We start from the raw sequence: 27,317 nt of genomic DNA on the forward strand, positions 1-27,317 counted from the left end.
GTCTTTTTCAGAGGGTCCTGTCAAACTGGGGGCTAAGCCAAATGAGCCTAAAGCTCAGCACCTGACCACCATCCTGATGGGATATACGCCAATCCCCAGACGCTTGTTCTCAGGGATAACGTAGGAAATCCGGCCACTGCTGTTGCTGATTTCGGTGTCAAAGTAAATCCACTCTCCAGATGGTGGCTGGGTCATGATGTGAATGTCCACCTGGGAGGCAAAGGAGGTTCAGGACTAAGGAACTATTAAATAACCTTGATACTAGACAGGATCCTAAACTGGCTCTGAACATGGCGTCCTCCAATCTCTCTCTAGTGTAATGCAATAGATAGGCTGGGCAGGGGAAGCTCTTAGTGGACACAGGCAAAGGTGCTTGATTGTGCAGGTAATTGGACAGTTCTCTCTCTTTTAATGTTTACAGATACAAAGGAGCATTGGCCACCAACTACTACTGCCTCCGTCTTTTGCTATTTATGGGCAATGCACAACTAAGACAAATGTACCTTTTCCCCGGTGAGCGTGACCATGTCTAATGGCCCATACATAAACCTTCCTGTTAAGGTCTGGGGTCCGTCTTCATTAGCGATGGCATCATTTATTCTGTGGTTGGCTGTGACATTCTGCAGACGTCAAGGGAAAAAAACAGAATAAACCTAGTTAGATTCCCAGCAGAACCTCATGGCTAAGGCAGAGTTTATAGGGAAAGTTGCTATAGTGATAACAATGCCAAACACATGGACAACCAGGAGTTTTTGGAGGAGTAATTTTCCTCTCTCCCCCCACACTATTATATATCTATATTAAACACCACACATTTTTAAGGAAAAAAAAAAGTATTGTACATTTAAGATAAGACTTTTAAAGGGCCTTCTGCACTTGGTCTCCTTTTAGCTATAGTAATTTATGGCCACATGATTTGCACCCACCATCAATTGTGGGTGTGGATCCTAATGTATTTTGCCAAGCAGCTGATGTCTGGGTGTAGTTAATGATCTAGTCATCTAAATGGTAGAATTTGCACCTACAATTAATTGATCCTGGACATTATTTGAGAAGGGGCCTCTACTTGGTTTCCCTGCTGCCACTCCTAACAGGCAAAATTTGAGTCTGCAAAAATTACAGTTGTCCCTTTGTGGACCTTCGTGCATGCATATGCCATGATATCACACAATGATACTGTCACTTGCTCGTAATACTACTTCAGATCCTTCGGTCACAAATACTGTATAGTCAGTGACACAGAACACCTTGAAAATCTGATCCCTTGTGGTTCAAAATTCTGTATGTTGCACCTTCATACTAGGAGGCAAAATGACTGTCGTCAGGAGGCTACTGACATTATTACTGGCTAAACAAACTTCCTGCTCATGGAAATCAGAAAAGCTTCTTATCCTCTGGATTAAGAGCTCCAGGGAATGACAGTTACCATACAGACAATTCAGGACACCAGGCTTTGAAACAATTCCATCTCCTTTCTTGACCTATAGCCAATACTTAGTATTTTATATGGAGGAGACCTTATGGCAGAGAGTGTCTATCTCTTCCAGAAATCCGTAACTGAGATATCTCACTGACATACGATTACTGCAATGCAATCTCTCCAGCCCCATGGAATTGTGCTGTTCATGGGCAGTAACAGAGTTGTACCCATATCGGTTAACTTTAAAATTGTTCTTATTACATGCCCAAATTCAGCCAAATCATGTTTAACAGTAGTTTCCCTTGGGAAGACATGTAATAGAAACACTATTACCCTTAGCTTAACATGCGTCCTCTTGCGCAGCCACTTCTCCCTCGGCTTTGAAGGAGTGAATACAGAGACCTCCTTTCCATCCAGTTCCAGAATGCTGGAGTTTTCGTGTCTCATCACCTAAGGAAAGAGCAGCCCCCATCAGCAACTCATGACGCACCTGGGCTAAAACTCAAGAGCTGCAGGAATTTCATAGTGAACGCATCTGCTGCAGCTTTAGTATTTATTCCTCTCTGCTGTGTTTGCAAAGCATGTGATGGAATCGCAGCATTTGCTGGGCAGGCAACTTTATAGAATTTTGCTTGCAGGAAATTTGCACTGTTAGCCTACAAGATTTTTCTGGCCCTCCCAAAACTGTACAATGTAAGTGATCTTCAGAGCCAGGAATGGTTGTTGCCTGAGCTGAGTTAATATCAAGTGGGATGAAGCTATAAAAGGGAACCTTAGACTGAGATGATAAATAGGCACACAGGAGGGCAAGTGTGAAAGGGTTTGTTGGTGAAGCATGGTTAGGACTAGAATGAGAGAGAGATGAAAAGGAAGCCAAGGGAAGCTAGAAAAGGCTGAAGAGACAGTGGAATGAGTCTGGGAAGAGTTCAGGAACAGAAAGAACGATAGGGGAGTTTAACAAGCTGAGTACAAAATGGAGCAAAGGCAACAAAGCACAGAAGCTGATCACAGATACACAACTGCTAGGCTGCTAGCGTAACTCTCTTGGCTTCGCTGGGCTTATACGAAGGATGGATTTCATCCCAGATGTTCAATTAACACAAACTGAGAGGCTGTGGCACCCCAGACCCTGCTACTTCCTTGAGACCATGTCCAAAAAGAAGCCCTTGGAAAATGCTCATTCAGAAAACACTGCAGGGGAAGAACTTTGGCACTCAGGTACTTATAGAAAACTGCCACTTCTCTAGGGAATCCTAGTTTGCAGCCACCATCTCACCTGACTACGCTCCAGCCTTGCCTGCCTTCTTGCCAGGTCCTCAAGTCATATACGCGTTTCCAGTCATTATCTGCTTGCCATTTCAGTATTTCAGATCCATCGCTACCTGTTCTGACTGTGCTCGCTTGTCTGCATGTGTCATTTCCTCGGGCTTGTTCGTCAGATGTATTCTCATCATCCCCTCCAGACCTACTAAGTCTGCCCTTAACTGCACTGCGCAAGCTAGACCCTGCGAGGTCTAAGATCCCAGCAGGCTTCCTGATTGGGCTGGAGTCAATCCCAGTTGCCTGTCATTTAGTGTTTCTATTTAAATACATTGCACATGGCGTTCTCCCGTCCTGCTTCTTGTGCTCCTCTCATTTTGATGAAGATATTAGGTATTAGGCCAAGTTCAGTACTGGGTCAGCAGTGTTGTGATGTAGGAGACCAGAGTTCAGGAGAGGAATGGGGCTCTGGCTGTCTGGGTCCATGGAGAAGTCCATGTGATGTTCCTGCACTGGAATGGGGACAAGCAGACTGATACAATGAGATTTGCAAAGTGTGCAACAATTTCCTATGGTAAGCTCACTATCAACCTTTGGGGACATCTGCCGGCTGGACCAAATGGCAGAGGGAAATGGAGTTATGTCCTGGGTTCACACTGCAGCTAGTCTGTTCTTAGGTCAGTTCCAGAAGACTGGGCAGAGAGATTGCACGGAGATTGCATGGAGGATTTTGAGTTGTACTATGATCAGATGGGTTGTTTTCCAATTTTTTTCCAGGCCATGCAAAGATTGAAAGGGGCTCTGTCAAGTGAATAAACATATTTTAAAACCTCACACATTCCCTTATGTGTTACCATTTGCCCCATGCAGATTAAAACTCAAGCAATCTGATAGGCCAGTTTACTTTGCTGAATTTAGACTGTTTGTTTCATTTTTTCATTTCATTCACAGCAAAACTAAACTGGTCAGTTTCACCTCCTGGTTCTCCTAATCCATCTGCTCCACCTCCACCTCACTCTCAATGCTGTTGGGAATGAAAAGCTAAGGGGATGAATAAAATAATGGCCTTCACTAATGAGAAATTTAAATCATGAAAATGTTTCTGATCATATTTGGGTTTATTTGTTTAGGTTTTGGGCCTAAATCTACTTGCTAGCTTCCTTTTAACTTTGTCCAGAATGCCTTTCAATGAGGATTAAAATCATGTCTCTGTTATTAGCTTTCCAGTGCTGGCATTCTAGGCTTTTGAATAGAGGGAAGGAGGCACAGGGCCTTAGAAGAATAGGGAGAGGGTGGGGACTGAGAAAGATAATGCTCTAAAAGCAGAGGTGGGGCAACGGAGAGAGACAAGGCAAAATAAACAGCACTGCAGAGGCAGCCGCTGCTGAGCTCCAAGGGCTTTGAATGGATGGCAAGGATATTTTTCATGCCACAAGATGTAAAGTCACACACTGCCTTACACAAACATGTTTTCGTTGCATTCTGAGTAACTGGCTGGTCTATTTCTAGAACAGAATATTTTGTGTGTTAGACTCTTTAAGGCTCTGACACACGCACACGCGCATCCCGTTTCCTTCCTGCAGCCCTTTAGGCAAAGTTCCACACTGGAGCCTACTGTTCAAAATGAGGAGACACGGCATGTGAGTGCAACATTGGCCCACTGGGTTGGAAACCAGAGACAGGGCAGGGAATAAAGGGTCGAGATCGATTAATACTACGATACGGCAGCCACCAGTGCTAACATCCCCGTTGTTATGGAACCGAACGACAAACTTGGGTGACAGCAATGAAAAAGAGTTTGCCAAGAGAGGACTATAAATAACAGAGCATTGCAGTCAGATATGCTGTAACAGAGCTGGGGTAATTTAAACAGCTGAGCTAATACACAGCAAACCCAGGCCAATATGAGGAGCTGGATCCTACCCGGTGCTGAGGGTGCTAGTACTTCACCTAAGCCAGTTAAATTTAGACTAAAAGGAGTCGGAGCATAAAATCAGGGTACTGGGATTAAATAATTATTCTCCATCCTTCAGCACAGGGCCCCCTGGAGTCTTTTCTGGGAGAAGGGACACCAAAGTGGGCAGATCCCCTCTGAATGCTCCAGCACCATGCCACTGGCTATTCAGAATGAACGGGGGTAGAACCAAAATGGATAAAACTGGCCCCAGTTAAGCTACAGTCTGTGGAGTGATGATCTAGACTGTCCCTTCGTACTGGGTGACCTGGCCTCTCGCTAGCGCCTGACAGAAGATGCACCAAATAAAAAGATGTTTCCAAATCCTGATCAGGGAAAGAACTTGGGGCAGGGAAAGCAGGAAGAGAAGAGACTCCAGCCCACTGTGCATCTGGAAGGACATGGCCAGCGGGTTGCAATCCACAGAAGCAGCCCCCTCTCCGCTGTGATGAAAATGACAGAGGGCCACGGCAATACAGTCACTAGAGCAGCCCTTTGGGCTCGCGTGTTTTTTCTCTGCGGAGCGCAATGTTTGTGTTGCAGCGAGGGATCATTATGCTCTGACAATGCACTGTGCTTTAAAGGTACATTGTCAACTTAATAATCCTGGCAAGAGTTTTCAAACCCTGGGGGCTAAAGTTGGGGCTTCTAAATCTATATTGAGACAACCAAAATTCACAGGGGTTAAGCACTCGCAGCTCCCACTGACTTCAGTGGGACATGTGGTATTCAGGGTCTCTAAAAAAATCAGGCGAGGTTGATTTAGCTGCCTATGCATACATCTAGAAGCTCAACTTTAGGCCCCTGATTTGAATACATTGGCCCACATGTCACAAACTAGCAAGTTTCTTTCTTCTTTAACTATTTATGCTCCTTGTTTACTCTTTGCATTTCTCTCCAGTTCGACAAGGGCAATCAAGAAGAATGTGTCCCCCTTTTGTTCATGGTTGTTTTCACCTCCGGGGTCTTAGTACTGCTATTTTTGGGTTTCATGCACTTCCGGGAAAACAACTATTTTCCATGTTTGTTTGTTTGAAAGGGAAATATCTCCACTGGTTTTAGAAAAAAAAATGTGATTTTGCAAAATTTAAATGTGTCATCAAAGTTAAACTGAAAGAATCCAAATTTTGATGGTCCAGAAACCATCATTTGTTATTCACCTAACCCCATGAGAAGTAATTGGAATTGTGGTACCAAGTTCTGGATCTTGAAGCAAAAATCCATAGTCCTCGGGGTGTTTAAGTGTTAATTTGAGAGCCCAAATGGAGGACTGAACACTTTAACTTAGCAGCCCAAGTCTGAAACTTATACAAACTTTTCCTTCTGCTTCATTCCATGTAGGGTTTGAATCGAGAGCTTCCCTTTGAGCTTCAGGTTTGAAAGGATGTAAACATTGAAAGCAAAGTTCAATTCAAACAGGCAAGCATCACCTGGTTTTTGCCTCAAAATCATGCAATGCTGCAAGACTATGATATGAAATGGGCCTAGATTGACTCCAAATGATTCAGATCATTAGTGAACCTCTCTCCAAGAACGTGCTCCAGTCACAAAAGCCAGCACCAAGCAAGTCACGTGTGATTTGGTGGTTTTCATGAAAAGACTGTGCATAGCAGTAAGTATTATTTGCAATGCAGCTGTATTTGACACAGCATGGGAAGGGAACGAAGATGGCTCTGCGGTTGTGAAGTGTACATTTCCCCCCTCCATATATACGGCAAGCCCCCATTACTGTCAACAACAATTATTCTGGAAGGTGCAGCAAGGCGAAAAAAGACTCCAAAATACATTCCAACAAAAGTTAGGCACAAGGGAGAAGAGAGAGAAGCATGAAATATTTATGGTACCTGTCTCAGCAAGAAGGAGACTACATCTGTCGATTCCCAGTAGCTTGCATGGAAGAGGTGTGGTAAGGCTACCGTTGGAAAGGCAGTCAGTGCATCAGGACAGTAAAGGGCATAGTCTATTCTTTTTGTTCCCCACCATCTAGCAGCAACTAATGAAAAAAAAGGCTTGTTAAAGAGAGGAGCGAACTGTTTTCAATGTTAACCTTGGGCCACAGGTCCCTGCGCTGGGCAATTCTTTCCTCGTTGATTTTATTGTTAAGATGGAGCAAACTTTGATCAGGGCTCAAAAGTATTAATGAGCCACCCAAGGATTGTACAAGGCACAGAGCATGACATCTTCTTTATTAAATCAAACAGGATATCCCTCGAGGAGGCAGTCACTAGCCATTAATCCACACTCCAGGAGAATGTGAGACACAGATCAAAGGCTGGTGACTCCATGCCCAGCCAGGGTATTAGAGGCCATTAATACATACCCTAGAGTCTCTTGTGGATACTAGAACAACAATAATCAAAATAACTTTCAGATTAGACGGGGCATGTACATGTCAGCAACGCTCCTGGGGACAGCCAGTGGGTGTCCCGAGTGCAGGGTCACTCCCACTCACAGTGAGTTTGTGACAATGTGCTGATGCCGTGGTGATGAGGATCAAACAAACCTCTCAATCCGTACAACAAAAATGGAATAAAAGGAGTCTGCCCTGGAGGTGGGATGGGGGAGAGCCATGGATGTGTCTATGTACTGCAACCTTCCCCAGACCTGAAGAGCTCCGTGTAAGCTCAAAAGCTTGTCTCCCTCATCAACAGAAGTTGGTCCAATAAAAGCTATTGTCTCACCCACCTTGTGTGTCTAATATCCTGGGACCGACACAGCCACAACAACACTGCACTCATATACCTGAGTCATTTTCAGCTCCATGGGTCTGCTTTAAGCAGAGGCTAGCAGATGCTGTTAAAGGCAAAAAACTAATCAAACAGCATGTTTCCCTTTAATTTTCACTGAGGCACAAACCCTCTCAAACCCAGACAGAGTTAAAATCCCATATTTTATTATTAATATCAGAAGCAGAAGTGAACAATATAAAGGCAATGGAGCCACAGGTTAGCTGCTATGGAAAGATGTGAGCGAAACACTGGGAGGGGGAAAGAAACTGGATTATGAGAAAGGCCCATGGTGAAGCATTCATCACCACCACCATCACCACCATTCTGCAGGGAGCCAGCCTCTGGAGGGCTACTGAAGCAACTTGCTAGCCTCTGCAGGGGCGAGTGTCTTCACAGTCAACCCTCTGGCCCAACAAGAGAACCAGGAAGGAGTCCTTAAACCCTGCAGCTCTCAGAACAGAGGCTCTGGTGAGCTTTGAGGATGGGGCATTAAATGGTGAAGCTATGGACAAATCTCCAGGCTTCATCAGCATCTACTGGGACAGGGGCTACAGGGGAAGCCGGTAGCTACAGGGTAATTTAAAACCCAGCAGAACAGTCAATGAGCTTATTTTAATACCAAGTCATTCTCTCTTCTAGTACCAGAGCCACACTGCAGGGATATCAATGGGAGTGAGGTAGTGAAGAGGATGTGCTCAATGGGGGCAGTTTACACACAGATCACCACCAAAACACAAGGAACAGCCAGTGAGATCCTTCAGCTAGACCAGAGGGTTCCCAACTTCTTCCCTGTAAAATGGCTCCACATTCTCTCCCATGCCCCATCCCCACTGCCCAGATCCCACTCCCCAGTGCTGCTCTTCAGAATATTTCCTTCTGCAAGACCATAGTCTGAGACCCACTGGCAGCCCACAAGTGACACCTGGCCAGTGCCTGTCACACTTACCCGACTGGGGCACTGCCACGGTTTAACCCCACACTGAGCTGCATTGTAAATAATCACGTAATCACCTTTTAAAACGGGTCAGTACGAGAGCGTTTTGGTGCATAGATTTCAGTACCAAAAGCAAGAGGCTGACTTTCTAGATGCAGGCAGCCTTGATGATGCTTTGTGATGAAAAAGCACCCACAGAAGGAGATGTAGAGACTCCAGAGCAGTGGTGTTAGGAGGAGTTACTTCGGCATGCAAGTAGCAAGCTTGGGCTTGGACAAGGAGCTTGGGATTCACTAGAATAGCTTTGCTGGTTCTCCAGTAAGGCATCAGACACAAAAACGAGACAGCCTGACATGGGAGGGGATGTGATAGTTGCCACCAAGCACACACCTCAGTTGAAAATCTGGGCTTAAGGGAAGAGTTGCCCACTCTTTCCACAAATGAGCAGACGACTCCTCTGCGGGCTGTCCTGGCAGGAGCCACAGCAGGGTGATCTGAGGTATGGCGTTGGTATATGTATATGCCCCCTGGTCCAGCAATGCTGGCTATGAACCATGCTTCCCCATGCCAACTACTCCTGATTCTAGCAAGAATAATGGGCAGGAGGGGCTGCTGACAGATAGAATACAGGTGGTGTCTTTTCCGAGTATAGATGTGCCAGTTCGGTTACTCTGCTTTCCCTGCTCAGCACATGATTTGACACACAATGGCCATTTATACAGAGATATTGACCTGTCAAAAGACATGATATTCTGCTTGCGTTTCTGGCTATGGAATCACAAGTTACTGATAAAGTCCCAGTTATTGGTAAAGATCCAACATTCCATTTCTCATGAAAGACCTATTCTCGGTTAATTTCAGAGTCTTTGTACAGAACAGCCAGGATTAACGCCTTCGTGCTAGGAAGAGATTGCAACAGGGGCTATGGGCCAGCGCACTTGCTCTCAGATGTCTTGTCTACAAGAGTTTGTGCCATCACCAGCTGTTAGCGGTGCTGCTGTTACTCTTTCAAGCAATATGAAAACAAGTATTTGTTAAATAGTGCTAAGTTTGTGAGGGTCCTGGTGAAAGGAGAAAGCAAACAGATTTCCTCTGGAGAAGAGAACTGCCCCGGTTAGACGATGTAGGAGATTAGTTGGATAGATAAGTCCCCTCTCCAGAATACCTTTCTTGATGTCCAGATCTGGTATTTGTAGAACATAGTCCGGATCCCAACTTGATGGCTCCTCAAGCCTTCTTCCTAAATGATGCTGGGGTATTTCATGTTTACGTTGCCTACGTCTCTTGGGCGAGGCTTGGGTGGGGGATTTGTGAGGGAGTGCAAGTTGGGACAGAAAGCTAAATCCTCCTCTGGCATGGTTAAGATGATTTTTGTTTTCTAAAGGAACAAAATTCAAAACATACACATATACAAACAAAAACCCACACTTATTATCACAGCACGCACATGCGGAACACATCAGTTTTGTCCTCCAGGATTTAACATTGTGATGGAAAAGACGCATAGATTAAAGAAACACGATTGCGATCTCATGAGTGGGAACTATTATTCTGGAGTTGAAATTAAGCATTTACATATCTTTCCTTATAAAGAGATGAAGACTGACCACTTGCCACCTTGAGTAGCCAGTCTTTATGGTGAAGATCTAAGGAGTATACAGCTGGGAATCTTCTTTCCCCAACTCAATGGCTGCAAAGCTGCTGCCACTGTTGATAGGATGTTGTTTTTCCGTGGGGAGGAGGGGCTAAACCTTTGCATCCACAGTTCGCTATCCCCCACCACTCTACAGTGTCCCGCAGAGGGAACTCCCTGGGAAGCAGGGTTGTGGAGTCCCATGTTGCAGATTCTCACTGGACTTCACGCAGCGCAATCACAGTGGCTTGTTCCCAGTATCTGAAGCTGGCCCTGGAAGGGATCTAGAGATGGAAATGTATATGGAAGCCCTAACTCAAGTGCTTGCTGAGGACAGGCCCTTTCACAATGAGACAAAGTCAAAACCTTCAGTGCTACATTTCTGGCTCTAGAGGCCATCTGTGCAGGAAGACAAAAATCATGTTGCAAACAGACATCTTAATAATCAAACGAACCGGGGTGTGGAGGTCAACTCTTCTATTCAGCAACACATGCAGAAATGAAGGAGGGAAGTTAGTTTTAAGAGGGCATCTTTCCGTCCAATACAAAAGCCCCAGCTTTCATCCGATGAGCTAGATTCTGGTTTCTCCATTAAACTCCATCAATCCCACTGAGGTCAGGGGGGTTATGTAGGCATGAGCAAGGGCACAAATTGTTCTCACCTTCGTATAATGAAGGCAGCTGGCAGTCTGAAGAATGCTAGCCAAATCCATCCTCTGGTGTAATACCATCAGAGCTTGTGCTTAATATATTTGACCCACACTGTCTACACAGCTTCACTTCCCCAGGGCAGGGAAATGTTGAATATTTACACTAAGGCTTTATTCAGCTTGTCAACACCTGAAGGCAGCAATTGCCTCGTTCTGTGTTTGTGTAGGTCCCAGCGCACTGAGGCCCTGATCCTGATGGGGACCTTGGGGGGGCTACCATGAGATACGTATTTAATAATCAACACTTAACTCCTCCTCCTCCAGGATTTACCTTCCTGACTGGCTGAGCTCAGCAATTACCCTAGGGTATGAAATGTGCACAAAACAAACCCCCTGGTAAGGAACCTTCTACCCAGACAGATTAACATGTAGCAACGCATAACACATTTTATCGTGCAATCCCACTGTGTGTTTTGTGTATTTGCTCTGAAATGATAAAAAAAAAAATTCCTCTCCTTAAGAAAGGAAAACCCCGTTTGTTAAAGTGCAGGTAGTTTATTCTCGCCACACACTGACATTTGGCCAAAGAAAATAAGAAGCTACTCAACCCCACCGTGACATATGCACAAAAACGCTACATGGCATAAACACGGGGTGCATGCAGAAATCCTAGTCCTAACAACACTAGGAACTTAGATATACTGCTTTTCATGGCCAAAGTACTTTAGATGCATTAACTGATTCATCCTCACATGCCCATAAGGAGGGTAATATTATTATTCCTGTTTTACAGATGGGGAAACTGAGGCAGGGTGATTCCATGACTTGCCCAAAGCTACCGAGGGAGTCAGTATCAGAGACAGCAGGAGGATTTGGTAATTCCTATCTCCCAATCCTGTGCACAGACCACACACTGCGCTTGGCCAAGGGCTCAGAGGAGGTACGTGCACATATCCAGAACAGCAGGTCCCCCCTTTGTTTGTTCTTTAAAGCTGGAATAGTCAAAGATGCAGAAGAGAGTTGGGCAGATTTCAATGGGAGTCAGGAACCTACAAGCCTTGAGCTCTGCTGAATGTCCCAGCCTACACATTTTACTTCACATTATGATATTTATCTCAGGAGGAACTAAAAACCTTACTGTTTAATGATAAACGTAATAGTTCAAAGCCTAGTGGTCCACTAAAGGTGACATGCACAAGTATTTTTTAAAACTGGGATTGTGCCTTTGGGAGTTCCAGCTTCTTTCCAGGTTCTCAAAGGTTTTTTGTTTTTAAAAAATTCTCTTTGGGTTTTTGCCTTAGCAGTATCAGGAACATCAGTGTTGGGCTGGTCTAGCTTTTCTGGCTGATTTGTTGGGGGGTCGCAAAGAATGTCTATTGTTAACACTCACACCTTAACAGAGAGGAGGAAGAGGGTGAATTTTAAGCAAAGGCTGCCTTTCGCCAAAAGATTTCTTAGTCATTGAAGTTAAATTGGCCTTGACAAAAAAATTTTTTTAACTCAATGTGACCAAAAACCACTTTCACACTCAGTTGCTCAGCTTTGGTTCTTGTAATGTCATCATTTTGCTAATTCTCTAGTCCTCTGGGCAAAATATGAGCGGAATTTCTAATGTGTGAACCAAACAAGAAAAACTTCAGTCCCCCCTCCCCAACTTTTTTTAAAAATAGAAAGCAGCCCAAAATGGGGGGGTGGGGTGAAGACGGACAAGACACACAATTTTTTTCCCCCTTTGCACATTACCTTTAAATAATATGTAATGTGCCACCTGTCAGATCTTACATCATTTATTGAAAAGTGCTGATCATATACCAGTTGCATAGATCACAATTATCAACTGAAGACTAGATGTACCATTTGATTCCTTAATGATCCATAGGGGCCAATGGTTGTTCAAGGTTATCAATTATCTTTTATACATGAACAATTTATGCTCATAATGACTCCAACATGCATAATATAGCGGCAGCCCACTGTATTATAATTGTAGGCATCTGTTCTTCCTAAGGGTGCATTAACAATGTGTCATTGACAATGATAAAATTGGGCTTAGGTGGAATAATTCCAACTTCTTATTAATCATTGAAAATAGCCTCAGACAAGCAATTACATTTGTTATCCTCCCTCACTGCAAGGCTTCCAGCTAAAAGCAGAGACGGATTCTTGCCATCAAATTCAGATATGGGATTTAAACAGCCCCAGACATTCTGGTTCAGCCCACCTCCAGTGATAAAGTTAGCCTGTCTAAGTCTTCAGCAATGTTTGACTCCTCATTGCTGGAATTCATGTAAACCTTATAGGGCTCAAATCCTCCCTATTCCAATCCTACCTGTGGAACCCCTGCTAACGAGGTCCATTGTATTTTAGGAGAATACATTTAAACAAAACATGCAACTATTGTAACAAGAAATTAAGAGGACAAACAGCCCGATGGTTCACCCATGAATATCTGGAATAAGGGACCTCCATTTCTGCAGACATTAGTTTCAAAGGTACAAATTAGATCACTTTTCCCATGGGGGAAAAAAAGTTGGTCAAACTATTGCATTCACACCCCAATTCCAAAGGACACGTGAGTCTAACACAAATACAACAAGATATGACATTGGTATAGATAATAATAAATAGTAACACGACCACTCAGATGTACGTATGTGTATTCTTCTTGCTATTCAGGCAAGGATCAGCTTTACAATGGATCGGAGAGCTACAGCCTTTGCAATAGCCAAGGAAGCTGTTTTCCTTTAACAAGGAGCAAAATGCTTTTCAAAGAAGACCCTTGGCCATGCAGTCTGATGTTCTGTGCTGCTATTATTAGACTTAATTAAGCAAGCAATGGGGAGGACCAGCAGGTGTTATGATTGATCCTCACCAGGAAACATGGTCAACAGCAGGAAATACCCTCAGTGTCCTATTCTCCCCAACCCTTTGTATTTGATAACACTGCACAGTGTGGAGTTTGAAGGATCATGGAGCAATACAATGGCTAACTCCAAACCAGGCTATATGTTAAAACACACACACAAAATAAAGACAGAGAGAACAGTTCTGCGTGTCTGTCCTATACACTGAGGTCAGCCTGGCGTGTGGTGCTGCTACTTTAGTGCTAAAGTGAGAAGAAATCTTGGAGGGTGCGAAACACTTACTGTTGGCTATGTTGGAAGCAGTGTAACTGTCTGCCATTCCTGAGACCTGGCTGGCAATGCTGATCTCACTGGCCCTCCGGAATCCCCTGAACTGAGGGGTTGTAATGGGGGTGGAAAGGGACGCATTTTCCATGAAGACTGCACCATGAGACTGAACAACATCTGCTATGAAGTCGAAACAGGGAAATCAAAATATTAGACCAACAGACAGAGACCAGGCAAGACGAAATCAAGAGGAGAAAAGGAGGCAAACAAGGCAATGATTGGCTTTCAGATGCAAAACCTTTCAAACCAACTGGAAGGAAAACACATTTAATCTCAGCTCTATTTTGAAATGAAAGAAAACACCGGAGCAGGCAAAAGGAGAGTTGGCATCTAGCATCTCATTGTCCGATTGAGAAAAGCAAAAGAATCAGTTTAAACCAAACCAAATCAGGAAAGGCTTGCTTGAGTGGCAAGAACAGAAAGATGCATCATGCAGACCCATGTGAATATATACAGCTTTATATATTCACATTTAGCCAGAACAATGGGGGGGGGGAAGGGCAGAAGGTAAAAAACTTAATTTGGGAGATACCAGTTCTATAGCATCTTTTAAACTAAAGGGGAAAATTGCAGGGAGAGATATTGTCATGCCAGGGTGGTCCTCATGTTGGACTTGTATTTAAGGAGTGTTTATGTTGCAATCCAACGTGTGACTGCAGCTCAGGCAGACATGCCCAAGCTAGTTTCAACCTACGTAGCCCGGCTAACAGCAACAAAGACGCAGAGGCACGGGCTTTAATGTGGGCTGTACAAACCCACCCAAAACCTTGGGTATGTACTAGTGTTGCTGGCCTGTGCCAGGATTTGTGCCACTGTCTCTTTGATATTTTTAGCTGTGGTAGCTAGATTAAAGCTCGTGTGGGGCTGCCTACTCACACTGCAATCACATCTCTGGCTGCAGTGTAGACATATCCTTAGTTACTAAAAAAATACAGCCACCGTTTGTGAAACTGAAGGCCTCCAGTTAGGCTCCTAACTCCATATTTAGGCTTCTCAGTACAGGTAGCCTGGGTACTGAGCACTCAAATCTCCCTTTAATTTAAATGGCATTTGGGGGTGTTCAGCCTTTTTAAAAATCAGGCCACTTTTACTGAGATACCTAAAATCTGGATTTAGGAGCACAACTTTAGGCCCCCAAGCTTAAAAGTTTGGCCTTATCCTTTAGGAAGTAAACACGAGGCGAATGAGGAGTAAAAGTCACACTCGTATGGAGTGCATGTGCGTGTGTGTGTGTACATATGTATTATTAGTGAGAAATTAGTTCTCTAATGCATGTACCTGAGAAACTGTGAGGTTTATGTGGCTCTATTGGGCAATCCTGCTTTTCTGTAGGAAAAACTATACACTAAAAACATTTTAAAACTTGGGGAAGGCAGTGTTACCTAGTGGCTAGCACAGCAGATTGGGAGTGAAGGTGACTCCTGGGTTCTTTTCCCAGCTGTTCCACTGAAGTGTGGCTACACTTACAGTTGTACAGCGCTGGGAGTTACAGCTGTCTTCATACAGCTGTGTAGGGAAAGCACTGCAGTGTGGCCACACTGACAGCTACCAGCGCTGCAGTGTGGCACATTTGCAGCCTGTTGGGATGGTTGTATTGGCAGCTATCCCAGCGTTCAACTGGCTGCAACGTGCTTTTCAAAAGAGGAGGGTGAGGGGGAGCAGGGGGAGAGAGAGATGAGTGGATTTTTGAGCTTCAGCTCCCTGCCTTGCAAGTTCTAAGGACTGGAACATACACATCACCAACATGCAATCAATTAAAAGTTTCGAGTCCTTCCCCACCTCTCTTATTCACTAAATGCAAATTATGCACTCCTTAATAGCCTTCAGACCACATAAGTAGCTGCTCCAACACGGACTCCCCTCCCCACCGCCGTGTGCTTCTCTACTCAAGCAAACAGCTGTGAACATTCCAAAGTAATTCCCCTGCCTGCCTCCGCTCGCCTGAGCAAACAGGACTGTGTTTTTTTTTTTGATAAGCGCAGCCTCAGGAAAGCCCGTAGTTCAGCTACTCTTCCGGTTTGTTGTGAACAGACATTCTGGGATACCTCCTAATACCCTGGAGGCCAACAACAGCGCTTTTGGTGGCCACACTTGATGAGCAGCGCTGCATCACCAGCGCTGCAATCGTTATATCCCAAGCAGACCAGGTGTACAGCCAGTGCTGCAGCCAGGGAATTGTAGCGCTGGATGTGCCTTGAAGGTGTGGACAGTTACTAAGTTGCAGCGCTGTAAACCCACCACCAGCGCTGCAACTCTCCAGTGTAGCCATGGCCTGACTTGCTGTGACTCACTCAAAGCCACACTTAACTTGTGTGTCTCATTTTCCTACCTGTAATTTGCTTATAACAATACCTACCCACCCTACAGAGGTATTTCAAGGCAGAATTAATTAATGTCTGTGATACACACGGAGATCCTCAATTTAAAGAAACTACGTCCTGTAAGTGCAACATATTTAATGGCATGCAAAGCTGACATGGAAAGCAAGCAGGTGAGTTTGCACTTTTATCTAAAGTTCTACACTGCTGCCTATCACTGGAGAATCAGAATATTGGCATCTGAACTTTATTCACAACTATCAACCAACTTTGTGCAAGCAGGCACAAAAGGAGGAAAATGCCTCCCTCAGCAACAAAAGTCAGCTGTAAATCATGGCTGTCAAGTGATTGAAAAAAATCAATTGAGATTAATTGCACTGTTGAACAATAATAGAATACCATTTATTTAAATATTTTGGGATGTTTTCTACATTTTCAAATATATTGATTTCAATTATAATACAGAATACAAAGTGTACAGTGCTCACTTTATTTTTATTACAAATATCTGCACTGTAAAAAACAAAAATAGCATTTTTCAATTCACCTAATACAGGTACTGTAGTGCAATCTCTTTATCATTAAAGTTGAACTTACAAATGTAGAATTATGTACATAAAACCCTGTATTCAAAAATAGAACAATGTAAAACTTTAGAGCCTACAAGTCCACCCAATCCTATTTTTTGTTCAGGCAATCGCTCAGACAAACAAGCTTGCTTTCATTTGCAGGAGATAATGCTGCCCGCTTCTTGTGCTAAAGATTTATATGTCCCTTAATCCTTCAACCACCATTCCGGGGACATGCATCCATGTTGATGACAGGTTCTGCTCAGTAACAGTCCAAAGCAATGCGGACTGACCATGTTCATTTTCATCATCCGAGTCAGATGGGGGCACCAGCAGAAAGTTGATTTTCTTTTTTGGTGGTTCGGGTTCTGTAGTTTCTGCATTAGAGTGTTGCTCTTTTAAGACTTCCGAAAGCATGCTCCACACCTCGACCCTTCAGATTTTGGAAGGCACTTCAGATTCTTAAACCTTGGTTTGAGTGCTGTAGCTATCTTTAGAAATCTTACATTGGTACGTTCTTTGTGTTTTGTGAAATCTGCAGTGAAAGTGTTCTTAAAATGAACATGTGCTAAGTCATCATCCAAGACTACTATAACATGAAATATGTGCCAGAATGTGGGTAAAATAGAGCTGGAGACATACAACCCTCCCCGAAGGAGTTGACTCACAAATTTAATTAATGCATTATTTTTTTAATGAGCGTCATCAGCATGGAAGCAAGTCCTCTGGAATGGTGTCCAAAGCATGAAGCAGCATACAAATGTTTAGCATATCTGGCACGTAAATACCTTGCAACACCGGCTACAAAAGTCCCATGAGAATGCCTGTTCTCACTTTCTGGTGACATTGTAAATAAGAAGTGGGCAGCATTATCTCCTGTAAATGTAAACAAACTTGTTTGTCTTAACAGTTGGCTGAACGAGAAGTAGAACTGAGTGGACATGTAGACTCTATAAAGTTTTACATTGTTTTGTTTTTGAGTGCAGTTATGTAACAAAAAAATCTAAAATTGTTAGTTGCACTTTCATGATCAAGAGATTGCACTACAGTACTTTTATGAGGGGAAATGAAAAATACTGTTTCTTTTATCATTTTTACAATGCAAATATTTGTAATAAAAATAATATAAAATGAGGAATGTACATTTTGTATTCGGTGTTGTAACTGAAATCAATATATTTGAAAATGTAGAAAAACATTCAAAAATATTTAATAAATTTCAGTCAGCATTCTATTGTTTAACAGTGCAATTTAAATTTTGATTAATCGCAATTAACTTTTTGAGTCAATGATGTGAGTTAACTGCTATTAATCGACAGCCCTACTGTAAATTATTTTTTTCAACTGTGTGGGAAATGATCTAACTGGAAATTAAATATCCTTGGATGTGGTCAGTCTGGTGGTGTATTAGCAAGCGCACAAATGAGTCATCTAAATAGTGATCCGAGAAGCCCGTATGCCTAGCGCTATTGACTTGCTAAATGGAACTCCAAACATTTGTGCTTTCTTAGATACGTGCAGTTAACACAGGCTCTGGCACACAACTGACGTGAAATATGCCATTCTGACGGAAAAGAGAATGGCTGAAAGCAGTAGAACATGGACTTAAATGTTGGTAAGATTATTTCAGTGCTCTGCGGGAAAAAAAAGCTACAAGCTGATCAACGTAAAGCCATATGGACTGTCAGTGTCTAGGGCCCAGTTGGAGTCTGACCCTGACACTTTGTGTTTCATACACTGTATGAGTTAAGCCTGAAAGGCCTCTGCTAGTGTCACCCTCTCCTCTGATGTACGCTCCCCTCACTTCCCTCCTCTTTCCATTTTGCCTTGAGCTGCCAGCTATCAAGGTTACTGCACAGCATCTGTACTGCAGCATGTCTCACCGTGCCACACTTTGCAGCAGTCTCATGGTCCTACTGGCACTTCCATCAATAAAAGATTTATAGAAAGGAAACACGCTGAAGCCACATTCCAAAAAGGGGCACAAGTCAAGTGTGGGAGTTGATTACAGTTCGGAACTGAATGGAGATCTGGCGTGGTCCAGTGGACAGGAGTGGGACATACGTGTCATGGGTTCTATTTCCAGCTCTGACACTAATCTGCTGTGTGACCCTGAGCATTTCACTTCCCCTTTCTGCACCTGTTTCCCTGCTTAGCCTTTGTCTGGCTTATCTATTAGATTGTAAGTGCTCTGGGGCAGGCACTCTTACCATGTGTTTCACCAATGCCTTATTGGGCCCACAGCCCTCCTGTAACAGAGTGATACAGCAACAGGGCTTGGAATGTGTGTGATGGGAACAGCTCTCCATTAAATCAGCAGACACACCGCAGAGCTCAGCTATACAACCCCTCGGACTCAGAGACTTTATCCTGACTCAGAAAAGTGCTGAGTTTAGGTTGGGCTCAGCTAATGTGCTGGCTAAGCCTGATCTTTTCCCCTAGTGTAGACATAGCCGAACTTCCTGAGCTCAATTTCAGTTGCTTGAGCTGCAGCCTAGCTAAATAATTCAATTTCAAGATCTTACCTTGCACCTGCACTAGGGGGTTAAAGGTCAAGTTCATCTCGGGCCCAGCTAGCATGTTGAACTACACCCAGCCTAAATTCAACCATTTCCCCCTAGTGAACAACACCAGGCCAGAGAGGTGGATCCTATTCAAGTCTCCACACTCTATCGTCAGTGGCATCTGTACAGCTCCCCACTGAGCTACCTGCATTGTGGACCCCCATGCCTCACAGGATCAGGCCCACAATCAAAGATGTGTGGAGAAAGCAAGGGCGGAACCCTGTTTTCAGGAGGTTTTGCCAGGCTGTAAAAATTTACAGAATTGCTGCAGCAAAACAGACTAGACTACTGATCCAGCGTTGGGGTATCCTGACACCTACACCGATGTCGATGCCTTGAAGGAAATGACATAACCCCCAAGGCACACACAAGGGGTTGGGGGGCACTTTTCCTCCCATCCCAACTGCAGCCGACAGTAATAGGGAACAAGGACCAACTTTCAACCATGCCAATATAAGACCTCCACCTAGTGGTGACAGTGCTACAGCACTTGTGCAGCTCAAAAGCTATGTGGTAAGAGTGATCCAAAATGGCAGCCTCTTGGCATTTGGTGTTGCCAACTCTTACAATATCTATTTTTTTTTCTCAGAGCCCCAGCTGCTGGAATCAGAGATTGCAGGAGAATCTCAGCTTTCATGTAACATAAAAAAGCAAGTAACATAAAAAAGCAAGTGTCCTCTGCAACCAGGAGGGCTAGAAAGCTGGGAAACTTGACGTGAGACCACACTAAAGGCTTACAAATCTGGATGCAAATTTTAAAACAAATTATGAAAAGAAAACTCATGATATTTAAATTTTGGGATCTGACTCATGATTTTTGAATGCTTGAGGTTGGCAATACTGGGTCTGACGCAAGAAGATGGACAGCCCTTTTGATATCGTCCTAGCTGGTGTCGCCACAGACTATTCTAATTCATATAAACGTCTAAGCTTTTGCTACTGAGCTTAACACTCTACATGCAGATAAAGGGAGTCTATTGACTCTGACAGCAGTGCTCCCTCATACAGTCTTAATGATATCTGCTTTCATATTTTCTTAAACCTCCAGAATCTCTCCCTTTTTTAGTGACAGAGTCCCCCCTTTTCAAACTATGAGCCCTCAATTCTATAACAGAGAGCTGTATCCAGGGAAAATATAGGACAGGAAACACAAGAGATGAAAATGTCTAGAAAACTTAGTCTTTTCAATTTACCCCACAAAGAATCCTGTGGCACCCTATAGACTAACAGACGTATTGGAGCATGAGCTTTTGTGGGTGAATACCCACTTCGTCAATTTACCTCTTCGGTCGAGTATTCTGAAATCCCAAATCTATATTGAAAATGATTTGCAAATTAAACCTTAGTCTGTTCAATACAGGACCTCGTTTACTCACACAAACGACTGGGAGACTCACTGCATTACAATTCGCTCAGTATAAATGACTAACATTTTGCACAAAGTTTTAAAAAAGGATAATGCAGCAACAAAAGGTCATATGTTCATTTCACTTGACAGGTGCGATTTAGTTCTAAACAAGATAATTTTAACTGTGTGCTAAGGCCAATGTTTTCAAACTGGGGAGCCTAAAGTTAGATGCATAAGTAACTATAATGGGAGTAGTAGGTGACAAGCTCCTTGGAAAATCAGGCCACTTATTTAGGTCTCTAGATGCAGATCTGGGCCGTTTGACTATGCTGGCCTAAATGCACTTTGTGTGGTAAAGATTTGATAGTGTGTTTTGTTTGAGTAACGAAGACTTAGAAACAGGAGATCTCACTCTGTAGCACCACCTCTGCTAGTAGAGCTTTGCTGAGAAGTTGTGTGAAGTTGCCTTTGTGCGTGTGAATTACAGAGTGTGTAGATCAATGCAGTGTGAACAAGCAAAGTTCTAATGTAGTTCCAAAGTGAGCAAAGGATGGGGAGAGAGGAAAATCCTTTCTTCTCCCAACTCTGGGCTGTATAGCTTTAATACATATTCAAATGCCGCAACTCTTCATTTTAAGACTCATTTTTCAGTGCATTCAGTAATTGCTTCCCACCAAATGACCACCATCGGGCTATCTAATACATCAGTGGCATTGAGTTAAATTCCTGGGGTATCAGGGTTGCATGCCGTCAGGAAACAGGCTGTTTCAATGCAGCCCGGTACCCTGCAAAGGAATACATAGGCTGCATTGTGGTGTTGAAGCAAAGAGCTCTTCAGCAGTTAAAACAAAAAATTGGGGTGGCATTTTAAATGCTCAGCATTGACCTAACTCTGCTCCCACTGAAGTCAGTGGCCAATGCTGAGTGCTTTGGAAAATCCCATCCTTAATTTCAAAAGCAACAGAAAAAGAGACTGAAGCGCCGTTTTATTATTCCTGAAAATTCATCTGCAGTCCCATTGGTAGAGTCAGATATGGGCACAACTAGGCCACATGACACTCTTGAGACGATGGGAGATGGGAGAAGAGTTTTTTTGTATGGGTAGTCAGCTAACACGGGATGAAGGCTAAGTGAAGTGCATTAGTGAAGTGGAAAGCGATAGTGGGCAATACTGTAGTGTCCTTTCTCCCGCCCTCCTAGAGAACGCTGGGGGAGAGAATCTCAAAAGGCACAAATGGCAATGGGGCACCTAACATCCATCTGCAGCTTTGAAAATCTCTCCCTGTGTCATCGTCTATCCAATGTAACCAATGAGAGGTGCTGCTGTTCCAAAATTACCACTCAGCACAATGGGGTTACTCAGACCAATAAGAACTGACTGACATGAGTAAGGGCTGCAGGATCAGGCTCTCCAGGAGGCATATTTAAAAGGGGTGGGAAGAGTAACAAAAAAGACAGGAGAAAATAAATAAAGTTGAAAGTCTCATTAACTTGCAGATGTGGTATCAGCTGTAATCGAGAAAAATATAGCCATGCAGCATTTTTGACAGCAACAAAAACCAAACTTGTTTTTAAAGCAGCAATTATTTGAGAAATCAAATTAAAAAAAGACACCTTTGGGTCCTGAAAGCTTTGTCCACTGTGTTTAGATGATGCAAAATTAGTGTCTAAATATAAGCTGTGCACCTTTGGGCACGTGACAATATCTGGTCACTTTCTGGTACAGGCATACAATATAGCGCATGTTATTCTGTAGTTATGTGCTGACTGCATAGTGCAAGCAAAACCCAGGTGTCAGTTTCAATGGCAGATTCTGTACACTGCATAAACTGTAACAGCAGGGCAGGCCTCAAGCAAAAGCTAAGCAAGCATGGGGGCCCGCAGCTTTCGGCCACTCGATGCCTCTCCAGTAGCTCTACCGGAGGAAAAGCAAACTCATTGTCTGGCTCCAATCTCCCCTTCCAGCATTAGCAGCAGAAGGGGAGACAACTCACAGCTCAGTTTCCACACACACACCCCGCCCCCTTCAGTGGCTTGTTGGGCCCAAGAATACATGGTTATGCAGGTACTTCACTTGTCATATTCAGGTACACAGTGCAAAGCTTTCAGCCCCATGAGGTGGAAGACCATTCTCCAAGGAGCACCCCAAGTACACAACACAAGACACTAGAAAAGGGTACGTTACACACACTCAGCAAAAACGGCATTTTTATTGGAAACATCTTGCCAATTCAGAACTGGAACAGGGATACTGGTTTCCATGAAGCTGTCCTGGCGCTGGAGAGCAACCAATGGGCTGCTTTCCACAAGGAGGATAGGATTGTTCTGGACTGTCTCAACTAGAAGCAAATGGGGAAGAAAACAGAAGGACAAGAACAACCAACATGTGGCCACAAACTGTAAAACATACAAACAACTACAATCAAACACTTGCAACTACAGTTCAGGGTCTTCTATAAAGGACCAACCTTCAATTAGACGAATTGAAGCCAATACAGATGGTCTTCCAAATAAGCCTAAATTCAGTGCGTTACTAGTTAAAACAGTTATAATGTCAGAAGAAAGCACAGGAATGGCAATTTTACAACAGAAGAAAAGGAAATCCTGCAATGTAGCTCTTCAAAATGATCACTGATCATCATTTTACAGTACATATAATGGAATCTTCTTAAAGTGAGAAAATTATTCTCCAAAACAAGTGGAGATTTACTTAATAAGATTTTAAATTTTCACACTGAGATGCACTGTAATAATCAGGGACTTGCATTTGATTTCACTATGAATGGAGTTCACTATAGACAAGTTTGTTAGGCTGAAAGAGGTCTTCAACTGCTGGCTTACATATGGGTAGATTACAAGAATTGAAAATGGGCTTTCTGAGCACTGCTCCCTTATTTGAGCCATTTGCATGGGCAATATATGCAGCATCAGTTCAACAGAATGTGCCATGCATAGCTAACGGTATTTGGGCACCCAGTCCCCTCAGCTTGCTTCACTCATATGGATTGTGTGCAACAAAGCAAACTGCATCCCTTACGTGGCTTTGCTCTGCTCCCTCCCAGTCCTCATCGACCCCCTGAAAGATCAAGTCCCTAAATCTCAGCCTAGCTGATCATGTGTTCCATTCCTGTGAAATGGTTCCAATCCCAAGCACTACCTAGGATGTAAAATGGAGAACAACATACAGAGTACATTGCATACTGACTCAAAGCAACTTCTGGGCTTTATTTAATAAATGACAACAATGGCATTTGGGATGTGAGGCGTTGAATTTGTAAAGAAAAATCCACTTGCCTGGGAACTTTTTGAAGAAGCTAAACACTACGAGGCCAATCCTGTGCACTTCACATTGTTAAAACACCCCTGACCTCGGCGTCTGTGCCGAGAGCACAGTCTTTGGGCCACAGGCAGATAAGAGATAAAAATTGACGTACCCAGAAGAGCAGAACTGCCGTCACCTAATGGGAACCTCTGGTAGCGTGGAATATTGAAGGGAGGCAATACGTGGAATCTCTTTTCCAAAAGGGGCTCCAGGCGTGAGGCAGATGGGTCTGCAGGATGGAACAGGTTATAGACTTGTTGGCAGGCTGGCCTCAGCTGAAAGACTAAGGAGAAAAGGAGGGGAAAAAAGAAACTCCCAAGTATTACAAAGTTATTTGTGAGGCTCGTATAAATCTATTTAAAAGGTGATTTACTAGTTGTAAAGTGCAGCATGAGGGGAAAAAAAGCCCTTTAATAGCCCTTACTTCCATCACACTGCAGTTGTAAGTCAAGCAGGACAACTGATGTTTCTTTGGAACATACTTTACTAAATAGTTTTTTGCTGCATATGTTTAGATTTTTGTTGTCTAGGGCTAAATGACAAAAAATGTGTAATCAATATTTATAGGAGTAGCTAGTACTAACTTATATGGTGGAACAACACATATATAATTTAGTTTCACAATATGTTCTACAGTTCATCTTATCCAAATAACTGGATTTGTTCTTTGCAAGTCTGAAAGCTTTTTGTAGTAGAAGGTATTTAAAATGCCCAGTAAGTGGAACCACTGGTGCATGCCAAAACCTACTGTCAAGAGCTGGGATGACGGTTTTTCTCAATGCAAGGACCAGGCCCAAGGGAGACCCAAACAGGAAGAAATCAGTGATCTCAAATTCAAATTTTCCAAGGTTTCCTCCATCCAACATTGTGGAGCTACTTGATCGTCTGGATCCTGGGTCATTTCTCAGAACACTAGAATGTAAACTAAAACAACAATAATTTCAGAAATCAGAACAGGGTCAAAAGCCAAAATTTTGTTCACAAGGGTGTGGGTTTTTTTGCCTTTTTTTTTTTTTTAAAGAAAAAATGAACACAGATTGTACTGTGGCTAATGGTGTAGATAATTCTTCTTACTTTAAGAAAAGGAAATGTATCCATTAATCAGCTGTGCCTCTACATGCTAGTGAGAGACCCTATCAAAGCAGAGTCCCCTTGTTTCACTGATATGATCCAGCTCATAAATTCAAGCGCCAAGTGAGCTACAATCTCTAAGATTCCTTTCCCCACTCCTCCAATCTCTAATACGCTCTTTGTGGATTGGAGTAAAATGCTGGCTGCTGCTGCTGAAGTAGTAATTTGCATGCTAGGAAGAGCAAACAAAAATTACTATAGTACCATGCACAAGGCAGCATTTACAATCAATTTTAACTTAACTCCAAGTACATGTATTGTTAATACTGCGTCTCTTCTTGTCAACATAATTCTTTTCATCATTTTTTTCTTTTCATCACTCTGTTTCTCAGTGCCACGGAAAGCAATGAGCTGTGCTTACCCATTTCTTCTTCAAGGAAGTGGGACAAATGTTAGGGGATTACAAAGGAAAGAAAAAAGAAAATGGGAGGGGAAAGAGAAAAAGAAAGATCAAAATCCGCAAGAGGGTTTCCTACATTCTTGTGCACCGACTTCACGCCAGAGTTTTCTAACAGCATAAGCTTATATAAAAATATATACACATTTATACCCCATATACTACGGCAGTGATTTCAGTGTGATGAACTGAGCAAACCATGTGATAAACTGCATTTATCATGCACCAGCAATAACCTTCCCTGGATTCTGCACAGTAATCCATGTGTGTCCTGACTACTCACATTTTAAACTCCCCTCTTGCCCCATCCTGAGCCACTTCAGAAAGCTTCAATTAAAAAATATAAAGCCTGCCCCTAATTTGTTTCTTTTCCCCTTCTAAAAAATTCAATGGGTCTGAACTGCAGGGTGGCAATATGCAGATTTATAGGTCAAGTATAAAGTCCAATATTCCTGGAACTCCACCAGGGTTAGAAACACAAGCTCTCTTACATGGGTGAGCTGGGGATCACTCCAGCTTCCAACAGGACAGAGTGCTTGTTTTTATTCTAGAGCTGGTGGGTTGTGAGATATCAGAGGCTAAACATCACAATGTATGGATCAGAAAGAAGTTATTTTAGGGAAGGAAGAAGGGTTGGTTTTTATTTCAGACTCTAGGAGTCTGAGTCTGAATTGTAATTTTCCAAGGCCTGCAGAGTTAGACCAAGACAATTTGGCTGTATTTAAAGCTCTCTGTAACATAGTTGAAAGAATTTTCCTATAAAATATGGAGGATAAATGAATTACATGGCAGCTTGGTTTGACAGAAAAGTTCTACTGGCCTGGAGTCAGGCTAACTCCAAATGACACTGCCCTTCCCGGCTCTGGGGCAGAGTTCTAGAGGGGGTCACTGCAATTTGCCCTAGCTCTACAGGCATGAAGTGCTCATTCATTAGGGGCCCTTCTGAAAGCGTAGCGGCTGCCAGGCTGTGCAGTGAAGTCCTGCTACGGCTGCTGTCTTGGAGCCCCTGGTGGAACATGGCTGTGTACACTGTGCCGACTGGGATACTGGAGCAGCTGCCCTTGTATGCATCCTTCATCTGGGAAGGCCAGTCTGACAAATGAACAGCTGCGAATGACACACACGCAGCTGGGAAAAAGGTAAATTGGTTTCACTCTGATTTTATTTTCTCATTGAGCCTCCACTGGCTGCCAATCTAGACAGACACTAATAAAAGCTTTGCACTGTACCACACTGTCATATATTTTCTGTAATACACGTAGTGCTCTATGTCTAGAGTTAGGGAATAAACTAACAACGAGAGCAAGTTATGATGCTTGCTTATACTGTGCACACAAATCATTGAGAAAGTCAAAACAGTGGCATCAAGACGGTGAACAGCAATGACAGCTAAAGTGTGCCTGCTTCCTTTCCTGTGATATGAACAATGCTCCAAGAGGTCACGCCACTAGAACGCATGATGCTGGCGTGCATGTGCAAAAGAACAATCCTCTGGTAAAAGTAGAACCATTTTGGCTGTCAGGGCTACAACATGTTGGTCTTACATGTAACTAAGACAACTTGATAAGCAACAAGTTCACTCTTTTAGAGAAGAACCAGTCCATTAGCTTGATTCAAATGAATACACAAAATGATAGATGGCACATATATCAGATGTATTATGGCAGGAACGGATTTTCTAGATGGGTTTCAACTTCTGTTACATTCCAAGTACCTTCCTTCAGCCTCCCTCAGGCTGGATATGGGGGAGAGAAAACACACTCTAATAAGCCGTTTGGTACAGTTTTTCTCATTTTAGTGAATATGCAACAGCTCTTTTGGGAATCAAAGGAAATGAGATCTGAGGGGGAATCAGAATCCATCATGCCCAAAGCAATCCACATGGTCCTGCTTTTCC

The 27,317-nt window shown here is 43.3% G+C and overlaps 1 protein-coding gene across 4 annotated transcripts in view; it reads right to left on the reverse strand.

The window, feature by feature from the left end:
- Positions 1 to 27,317, reverse strand: part of PITPNM2 (phosphatidylinositol transfer protein membrane associated 2) — a 197,704-nt gene that overhangs the window by 10,500 nt on the left and 159,887 nt on the right. For all 4 annotated transcript variants that reach the window (XM_032800530.2, XM_032800527.2, XM_032800531.2 and 1 more), the window contains 9 exons: positions 24,641 to 24,816; positions 24,005 to 24,175; positions 22,760 to 22,909; positions 13,727 to 13,891; positions 9,463 to 9,675; positions 6,479 to 6,627; positions 1,754 to 1,870; positions 504 to 620; positions 62 to 210 (listed from right to left, as the gene is read on the reverse strand). In XM_032800530.2, coding sequence (XP_032656421.1) covers positions 62 to 210; positions 504 to 620; positions 1,754 to 1,870; positions 6,479 to 6,627; positions 9,463 to 9,675; positions 13,727 to 13,891; positions 22,760 to 22,909; positions 24,005 to 24,175; positions 24,641 to 24,816 — 1,407 coding nt within the window. The remainder of the gene's footprint in view (positions 1 to 61; positions 211 to 503; positions 621 to 1,753; positions 1,871 to 6,478; positions 6,628 to 9,462; positions 9,676 to 13,726; positions 13,892 to 22,759; positions 22,910 to 24,004; positions 24,176 to 24,640; positions 24,817 to 27,317) is intronic.

Source organism: Chelonoidis abingdonii, chromosome 22 (genome assembly GCF_003597395.2).
Source record: "Chelonoidis abingdonii isolate Lonesome George chromosome 22, CheloAbing_2.0, whole genome shotgun sequence".
In the NCBI taxonomy this organism is placed as follows: Eukaryota; Metazoa; Chordata; order Testudines; family Testudinidae; genus Chelonoidis; species Chelonoidis abingdonii.